Consider the following 9,645-nt stretch of genomic DNA (forward strand, 5'->3'; position numbering starts at 1 on the left):
CAAGGAGGATTTGGTCCTGTTTATAAGGTAATGTGGTGATCCTTTTTGTAATATTTACAATGCATCTTTTTTAAGCAGGTTTCAGATTAGTAGAAGTGATGTTCTTTATGGAAATTTTCTTTAAGGGTAAATTTCCTGGAGGACAAGAAATTGCTATTAAGAGGCTCTTGAGTGGTTCAGGACAAGGCTTACAAGAATTTAAGAATGAGGTTTTGTTGATTGCCAAACTTCAGCATCGGAATCTTGTCAGACTTCTGGGCTACTGTGTTGAAGGAGATGAGAAAATGTTGCTCTATGAATATATGCCCAATAAAAGCTTAGACACGTTCATCTTTGGTGAGTTTCCGAATCTGAAGTTTAGCACAAAGAAGTAATAAACATCTTGATATTATTTCTTAGTTTTGTTTTTATATTGTTGTAGATGTAGCAGAGGATTGTCCGTTTTAGCAGTATAAACGATCTATAATTAGATTTAGTGTTGTTTAATTTTATAATCTCAAGTGCTATATCAGGTTTGCAAAAGGTTGTAGGGAATGTGTTCTGTTTTTAACGATTATCTTACAAAAATGTTGATACGTGTAGTGTGCTATAATTTGAAAAGCTGACTAAGATCATTATTACTTATTAAGCTAAATGCTTTTGTGTTTGATATCGAAATTTATGGAGATCAAAATCAATGTGTGTTGCTGAACTGGGAGATTCGCTTTAATATCATATTGGGAATTGCTAGAGGGCTTCACTATCTTCACCATGATTCAAGGTTAAGAGTTATCCACAGAGATTTGAAAACCAGCAATGTTCTACTTGATGAAGAGATGAACCCGAAAATTTCTGACTTTGGGTTGGCGAAGATTTTTGGAGGCAAGCAAACTGAGGCAAACACAAACAGAGTAGTTGGGACATAGTAAGTTTTGAATGGCACTATATATAACATTTGTTTGTTTGGATTTTAGCTTGGAGGTCCAAATCACCTAATCATATACTTCAATCCAACTTATCAGCTAACTAATTGTTGTCACGCAGTGGTTACATGTCCCCAGAGTATGCATTACATGGGTTATTCTCAATCAAATCGGACGTTTTCAGTTTTGGTGTTGCTGTACTTGAGATTATCAGTGGAAAAAGAAACACTGGATTTTACCAGTCAGAAGACGTTTTCAGTTTTGGTGTCGCCGTACTTGAGATTATCAGTGGAAAAAGAAACACTGGATTTTACCAGTCAGAACAAGCTTCAAGTCTTCTAGACTACGTGAGTGTTACTATTGCATGTTTCTATTCTTAAAACCTACTGTTTCTCTCCGGTTGTAATTTTGGTAAGACTTTCCTAATGTATTGCAGGCATGGAAGCTATGGAAAGAAAACAAGGCACTGGATTTAATGGATCCACCATTGAGGGAGACTTGCAATGAAAATGAATTCTTGAGGTGTTTCAACGTAGGACTATTGTGCGTACAAGATGATCCAAATGATCGACCGACTATGTCAAATGTGGTAGTCATGCTTGGAAGTGAAAATGGAAATCTTCCAAGTCCTAAGCAACCGGCCTTTGTTGTGAAAAGACCACTTTCTAGCAGAGCTTCTTCTGAACCATTATCAAATAATGAGTTAACAGATACCTTGAATGAAGGCCGGTGACAATCTTTATCTGCGAGTCTTGCAGGTCATTGCCTTGAACAAGGTGGTGTCTGTTTTGTTGAGCATTGCCATGTACTTCTTTTTTGGTGTGAACTTAGTGTGTGTGTGAGCATAGAGGAAGATATGCTGTACGCGGTCATATAAACCTAAAGAGTTGACTAAAAGCCTGATTTTTAGTGTGTATAACTTTACAATAATCTAGTCAAGATCAAACTCTAGAACCAGAACAGGAGAATCTCATTATTGCCACAAGCAATGACGCTGAAAGTTCGATTGTCAAAAGCTCAAACATAATGTTGGGATTTTTGGATCGGCATTATTTTGCAAATTGAAAGATTTGATTTTGGGTTTAATATGGAGATTGATTTGCTGCATTGAATTGATTTAGAGATTGAATGGAAAGTACTTTAGCTTGCTCCCTGAGATGGGGCTCCATTACATCTTTAATTACAGCTTTGTGTCAAACCAAGACGAGAAATATTTCGTCTATTCTCCTGAAAAAAACAATTCTAGTACTAGGTCGAGATTCGTGCTGAATGTTTTGGGGCAAGTTAAGCAACTAAATTGGGTTCCTAATAGCGGATGGAATTCCTTCTGGGTTCAACCGACGCAACAATGCAAAGTTTACTCTCTTTGCGGGGCGTATGGTAGCTGCAACGACAAGTCCTTGCCCTCGTGTCGATGCTTGACAGGGTTTAAGCCGAAGTTGCAGAGTGATTGGGGTTTGAAGGACTATTCCAGTGGGTGCTTGAGAACAACCAAACTGCAATGTGGTAACTCCACTCTTGCTAATGGTGGTAGAGACAGATTTCTAAAGATGCTCAACATGTCAATGCCTGAAAATAACCGTTCTGTCCGATTAGGGAGTTCAGGAGAATGCGAATCGAGGTGTTTGAGTAACTGCTCTTGCACTGCTTATGCCTATAACAGAAGTGGATGTTCAATTTGGGTAGGAGATCTCATAAATCTTAAGCAGCAAGGTAACAGCAGTGGAAGTACTCTCTATATTCGACTAGCAGCTTCCGAGTTTCAGAGTCCTAAAACTCGTAAGGACACAAGGCCCATTATTATTTTATTCTTACTGAAATAAAGAAAAGAAACAGGACAGCTAATAAGCTATACTAATCCTTTTTGTATCATTGTATTTTTTCCACTCCAGAACTCGGACCTTCTGTAGAGTCTAAAGGATCTTCACGAAATCGAAAGCTTTATGGTATCTTGTTTGGGACCATGGCTGCTGTTGTGGTCACCTCTTGCACTGCTGGTTCTCTTTATTACATGAGAAGGAAAAGAATGTCCAATAGACAAGGTGATTACGTTGCCAATAGTCACGAACGCACTCACAGAGATCTTTGGTTTCTTTTCATATGGGAAAATAAGTTTCTAACTTAAAAGTTCTCTTTGAAATTAGGCGAGAGGCGAAGCAAAGACTTTGTACATTCAGGTGAATTCAAAGAAGACGAAAAGAAAGGCATAGAAGTACCGTTTGTTGTTTTGGAAAGCATATTAGCTGCAACAGATAACTTTTCAGCGGCAAATAAACTTGGTCAAGGAGGATTTGGTCCTGTTTATAAGGTAATGTGGTGATCCTTTTTGTAATATTTACAATGCATCTTTTTTAAGCAGGTTTCAGATTAGTAGAAGTGATGTTCTTTATGGAAATTTTCTTTAAGGGTAAATTTCCTGGAGGACAAGAAATTGCTATTAAGAGGCTCTTGAGTGGTTCAGGACAAGGCTTACAAGAATTTAAGAATGAGGTTTTGTTGATTGCCAAACTTCAGCATCGGAATCTTGTCAGACTTCTGGGCTACTGTGTTGAAGGAGATGAGAAAATGTTGCTCTATGAATATATGCCCAATAAAAGCTTAGACACGTTCATCTTTGGTGAGTTTCCGAATCTGAAGTTTAGCACAAAGAAGTAATAAACATCTTGATATTATTTCTTAGTTTTGTTTTTATATTGTTGTAGATGTAGCAGAGGATTGTCCGTTTTAGCAGTATAAACGATCTATAATTAGATTTAGTGTTGTTTAATTTTATAATCTCAAGTGCTATATCAGGTTTGCAAAAGGTTGTAGGGAATGTGTTCTGTTTTTAACGATTATCTTACAAAAATGTTGATACGTGTAGTGTGCTATAATTTGAAAAGCTGACTAAGATCATTATTACTTATTAAGCTAAATGCTTTTGTGTTTGATATCGAAATTTATGGAGATCAAAATCAATGTGTGTTGCTGAACTGGGAGATTCGCTTTAATATCATATTGGGAATTGCTAGAGGGCTTCACTATCTTCACCATGATTCAAGGTTAAGAGTTATCCACAGAGATTTGAAAACCAGCAATGTTCTACTTGATGAAGAGATGAACCCGAAAATTTCTGACTTTGGGTTGGCGAAGATTTTTGGAGGCAAGCAAACTGAGGCAAACACAAACAGAGTAGTTGGGACATAGTAAGTTTTGAATGGCACTATATATAACATTTGTTTGTTTGGATTTTAGCTTGGAGGTCCAAATCACCTAATCATATACTTCAATCCAACTTATCAGCTAACTAATTGTTGTCACGCAGTGGTTACATGTCCCCAGAGTATGCATTACATGGGTTATTCTCAATCAAATCGGACGTTTTCAGTTTTGGTGTTGCTGTACTTGAGATTATCAGTGGAAAAAGAAACACTGGATTTTACCAGTCAGAACAAGCTTCAAGTCTTCTAGACTACGTGAGTGTTACTATTGCATGTTTCTATTCTTAAAACCTACTGTTTCTCTCCGGTTGTAATTTTGGTAAGACTTTCCTAATGTATTGCAGGCATGGAAGCTATGGAAAGAAAACAAGGCACTGGATTTAATGGATCCACCATTGAGGGAGACTTGCAATGAAAATGAATTCTTGAGGTGTTTCAACGTAGGACTATTGTGCGTACAAGATGATCCAAATGATCGACCGACTATGTCAAATGTGGTAGTCATGCTTGGAAGTGAAAATGGAAATCTTCCAAGTCCTAAGCAACCGGCCTTTGTTGTGAAAAGACCACTTTCTAGCAGAGCTTCTTCTGAACCATTATCAAATAATGAGTTAACAGATACCTTGAATGAAGGCCGGTGACAATCTTTATCTGCGAGTCTTGCAGGTCATTGCCTTGAACAAGGTGGTGTCTGTTTTGTTGAGCATTGCCATGTACTTCTTTTTTGGTGTGAACTTAGTGTGTGTGTGAGCATAGAGGAAGATATGCTGTACGCGGTCATATAAACCTAAAGAGTTGACTAAAAGCCTGATTTTTAGTGTGTATAACTTTACAATAATCTAGTCAAGATCAAACTCTAGAACCAGAACAGGAGAATCTCATTATTGCCACAAGCAATGACGCTGAAAGTTCGATTGTCAAAAGCTCAAACATAATGTTGGGATTTTTGGATCGGCATTATTTTGCAAATTGAAAGATTTGATTTTGGGTTTAATATGGAGATTGATTTGCTGCATTGAATTGATTTAGAGATTGAATGGAAAGTACTTTAGCTTGCTCCCTGAGATGGGGCTCCATTACATCTTTAATTACAGCTTTGTGTCAAACCAAGACGAGAAATATTTCGTCTATTCTCCTGAAAAAAACAATTCTAGTACTAGGTCGAGATTCGTGCTGAATGTTTTGGGGCAAGTTAAGCAACTAAATTGGGTTCCTAATAGCGGATGGAATTCCTTCTGGGTTCAACCGACGCAACAATGCAAAGTTTACTCTCTTTGCGGGGCGTATGGTAGCTGCAACGACAAGTCCTTGCCCTCGTGTCGATGCTTGACAGGGTTTAAGCCGAAGTTGCAGAGTGATTGGGGTTTGAAGGACTATTCCAGTGGGTGCTTGAGAACAACCAAACTGCAATGTGGTAACTCCACTCTTGCTAATGGTGGTAGAGACAGATTTCTAAAGATGCTCAACATGTCAATGCCTGAAAATAACCGTTCTGTCCGATTAGGGAGTTCAGGAGAATGCGAATCGAGGTGTTTGAGTAACTGCTCTTGCACTGCTTATGCCTATAACAGAAGTGGATGTTCAATTTGGGTAGGAGATCTCATAAATCTTAAGCAGCAAGGTAACAGCAGTGGAAGTACTCTCTATATTCGACTAGCAGCTTCCGAGTTTCAGAGTCCTAAAACTCGTAAGGACACAAGGCCCATTATTATTTTATTCTTACTGAAATAAAGAAAAGAAACAGGACAGCTAATAAGCTATACTAATCCTTTTTGTATCATTGTATTTTTTCCACTCCAGAACTCGGACCTTCTGTAGAGTCTAAAGGATCTTCACGAAATCGAAAGCTTTATGGTATCTTGTTTGGGACCATGGCTGCTGTTGTGGTCACCTCTTGCACTGCTGGTTCTCTTTATTACATGAGAAGGAAAAGAATGTCCAATAGACAAGGTGATTACGTTGCCAATAGTCACGAACGCACTCACAGAGATCTTTGGTTTCTTTTCATATGGGAAAATAAGTTTCTAACTTAAAAGTTCTCTTTGAAATTAGGCGAGAGGCGAAGCAAAGACTTTGTACATTCAGGTGAATTCAAAGAAGACGAAAAGAAAGGCATAGAAGTACCGTTTGTTGTTTTGGAAAGCATATTAGCTGCAACAGATAACTTTTCAGCGGCAAATAAACTTGGTCAAGGAGGATTTGGTCCTGTTTATAAGGTAATGTGGTGATCCTTTTTGTAATATTTACAATGCATCTTTTTTAAGCAGGTTTCAGATTAGTAGAAGTGATGTTCTTTATGGAAATTTTCTTTAAGGGTAAATTTCCTGGAGGACAAGAAATTGCTATTAAGAGGCTCTTGAGTGGTTCAGGACAAGGCTTACAAGAATTTAAGAATGAGGTTTTGTTGATTGCCAAACTTCAGCATCGGAATCTTGTCAGACTTCTGGGCTACTGTGTTGAAGGAGATGAGAAAATGTTGCTCTATGAATATATGCCCAATAAAAGCTTAGACACGTTCATCTTTGGTGAGTTTCCGAATCTGAAGTTTAGCACAAAGAAGTAATAAACATCTTGATATTATTTCTTAGTTTTGTTTTTATATTGTTGTAGATGTAGCAGAGGATTGTCCGTTTTAGCAGTATAAACGATCTATAATTAGATTTAGTGTTGTTTAATTTTATAATCTCAAGTGCTATATCAGGTTTGCAAAAGGTTGTAGGGAATGTGTTCTGTTTTTAACGATTATCTTACAAAAATGTTGATACGTGTAGTGTGCTATAATTTGAAAAGCTGACTAAGATCATTATTACTTATTAAGCTAAATGCTTTTGTGTTTGATATCGAAATTTATGGAGATCAAAATCAATGTGTGTTGCTGAACTGGGAGATTCGCTTTAATATCATATTGGGAATTGCTAGAGGGCTTCACTATCTTCACCATGATTCAAGGTTAAGAGTTATCCACAGAGATTTGAAAACCAGCAATGTTCTACTTGATGAAGAGATGAACCCGAAAATTTCTGACTTTGGGTTGGCGAAGATTTTTGGAGGCAAGCAAACTGAGGCAAACACAAACAGAGTAGTTGGGACATAGTAAGTTTTGAATGGCACTATATATAACATTTGTTTGTTTGGATTTTAGCTTGGAGGTCCAAATCACCTAATCATATACTTCAATCCAACTTATCAGCTAACTAATTGTTGTCACGCAGTGGTTACATGTCCCCAGAGTATGCATTACATGGGTTATTCTCAATCAAATCGGACGTTTTCAGTTTTGGTGTTGCTGTACTTGAGATTATCAGTGGAAAAAGAAACACTGGATTTTACCAGTCAGAACAAGCTTCAAGTCTTCTAGACTACGTGAGTGTTACTATTGCATGTTTCTATTCTTAAAACCTACTGTTTCTCTCCGGTTGTAATTTTGGTAAGACTTTCCTAATGTATTGCAGGCATGGAAGCTATGGAAAGAAAACAAGGCACTGGATTTAATGGATCCACCATTGAGGGAGACTTGCAATGAAAATGAATTCTTGAGGTGTTTCAACGTAGGACTATTGTGCGTACAAGATGATCCAAATGATCGACCGACTATGTCAAATGTGGTAGTCATGCTTGGAAGTGAAAATGGAAATCTTCCAAGTCCTAAGCAACCGGCCTTTGTTGTGAAAAGACCACTTTCTAGCAGAGCTTCTTCTGAACCATTATCAAATAATGAGTTAACAGATACCTTGAATGAAGGCCGGTGACAATCTTTATCTGCGAGTCTTGCAGGTCATTGCCTTGAACAAGGTGGTGTCTGTTTTGTTGAGCATTGCCATGTACTTCTTTTTTGGTGTGAACTTAGTGTGTGTGTGAGCATAGAGGAAGATATGCTGTACGTGGTCATATAAACCTAAAGACTTGACTAAAAGCCTGATTTTTAGTGTGTATAACTTTACAATAATCTAGTCAAGATCAAACTCTAGAACCAGAACAGGAGAATCTCATTATTGCCACAAGCAATGACGCTGAAAGTTCGATTGTCAAAAGCTCAAACATAATGTTGGGATTTTTGGATCGGCATTATTTTGCAAATTGAAAGATTTGATTTTGGGTTTAATATGGAGATTGATTTGCTGCATTGAATTGATTTAGAGATTGATTTGCTGTAAGAATCATTTTTGGAAAGTTTCAGATTTGATTAGTTTTTTATTTTTGACATTATTTTGGACATGATTTGATGATGATCTGATTGAAAATTGAATGGTAGCAGGAAATATATATTTTTGTGTGGAAAGTTTCTAGTTATTAGGAAACTGTTTCAAGACAATCAATTTGGATTGATTTGCCTAAAGTCAACTTTTGGTTATTGTTGTGGGGGAAAATGTGCCGGACAACTGGACGAGCGATAGTGCGACATGTGGCCTTAACTACTCCCCGCCAAGCAACAACCCTCGATGTCTACAACTCTAAAGAGCCCAAGCGCAAAGCCCCACCCAGGGCGACGATTCCTTCTGGCGCCGACAGATCGTGCCGTCGAGCGTAAGGCACAAAGATTCCTCGACCGCATAATCGACCACCAAGAAGGACGATTGGGCTAAGCGGCGTCGCTGGCGACGAGGGAACGCTCTCTGGAGGACATGGCAAGTTGCGTACAAATAGAGGGACGTCAGCAGGCATTAATTGCAAGCTCTTAAACTGCCCCACAGGGAACAGGATAGGGTTACAGGGGCGCACAGAGCCGTAATAGAAGACTAATTGGCTGAGTGAACAATACTGATTAGTGGGCTACGTCTAGGCCTAAAACGAGAGAGCACTTGAGTGCTTCTGCCCAGGAGGAAACCCACCTAGTGAAGAAAGCCCAGTATAAAAGGAGGAAGACCCCCTACGAGGAGGGGGTTGGGAAAAAAGGAGAGTGAGAGATAGCAATTGATGTAAATTGTAAATCCCCTCAAAAAATAAATATACAACCACAGTGGATGTAGCTCTAATTTTATAGAGTGAACTACTATAAAATTTCGTGTCTTCTTTATTTATGCACATCCCAAAACAATAAAATTTCACACACATTCAACACACAGGCCGGTAATCCAAAGGGAAACCAAGAGGTAACCCGGCCGGTTTTTGTTGGCGAGAAATCACCGTCAACAATTGGCGACTCCACTGGGGACCAAAAGCGTTCGACCCCCAACAACATAATTCGCAAACATGCCTCCGAGATAGACGGACGAAGCCGCCATCTGTAATGACTGAGAAAATTTCAGACTTTAAATAATACAATTTATTTATTTAAGCCAAGGATTTTCCTAGAAATTATTATGTGACTGAAGGATTTATGGAATCAATATATGTATTCCTAAATTCTGTAGCAGATTTCATGTTAAGTTCATGTTTTCGATCAAGTAAATTTGATCGATAAATTCTTGCCATACTTTAAGGCGGAATAATTTTCAGTACAAGTATAGTTTGAGAATCTTAATTTCAAGAATCTCCAAACACAGCATGATGTTAGCAGCGTAAAAAAAACGCACTGACATTTTTAAAGAAGAGAAAATCCTTAA

The 9,645-nt window shown here is 38.1% G+C and overlaps 2 protein-coding genes across 2 annotated transcripts; both read left to right on the plus strand.

The window, feature by feature from the left end:
- Positions 1–3: 3 nt before the first annotated feature.
- On the plus strand, positions 4–2,104 carry LOC112091370 (G-type lectin S-receptor-like serine/threonine-protein kinase At4g03230; the record flags this gene model as incomplete). The annotated part of the gene is made up of 6 exons (XM_024164811.1): positions 4–27; positions 126–336; positions 667–904; positions 1,024–1,108; positions 1,184–1,249; positions 1,339–2,104. Coding segments are annotated over 6 exons (921 nt in total), but the record flags the coding sequence as incomplete, so codon positions are not given.
- On the plus strand, positions 1,891–8,202 carry LOC112091366. The gene is made up of 16 exons (XM_024164801.1): positions 1,891–1,902; positions 2,024–2,681; positions 2,795–2,944; positions 3,047–3,210; positions 3,309–3,519; positions 3,850–4,087; positions 4,207–4,357; positions 4,447–4,739; positions 4,946–5,018; positions 5,132–5,789; positions 5,903–6,052; positions 6,155–6,318; positions 6,417–6,627; positions 6,958–7,195; positions 7,315–7,465; positions 7,555–8,202. Exons 1-16 carry the CDS (start codon positions 1,891–1,893, stop codon positions 7,849–7,851), a joined length of 3,819 nt encoding a protein of 1,272 aa, XP_024020569.1. The 3' UTR covers positions 7,852–8,202.
- Positions 8,203–9,645: the final 1,443 nt, after the last annotated feature.

The sequence above is a fragment of the Morus notabilis genome, unplaced genomic scaffold (genome assembly GCF_000414095.1).
Source record: "Morus notabilis unplaced genomic scaffold, ASM41409v2 Scaffold635, whole genome shotgun sequence".
NCBI classification, from domain to species: Eukaryota; Viridiplantae; Streptophyta; class Magnoliopsida; order Rosales; family Moraceae; genus Morus; species Morus notabilis.

Bases quoted from the DNA above. Each gene is read 5' to 3' on its own strand.
- LOC112091366 (XM_024164801.1), top strand. The intron at 2,945-3,046 runs GTGATTACGTTG...CTTTGAAATTAG, and splicing joins AAGAATGTCCAATAGACAAG to GCGAGAGGCGAAGCAAAGAC. The intron at 6,628-6,957 runs GTGAGTTTCCGA...AAATTTATGGAG, and splicing joins CTTAGACACGTTCATCTTTG to ATCAAAATCAATGTGTGTTG.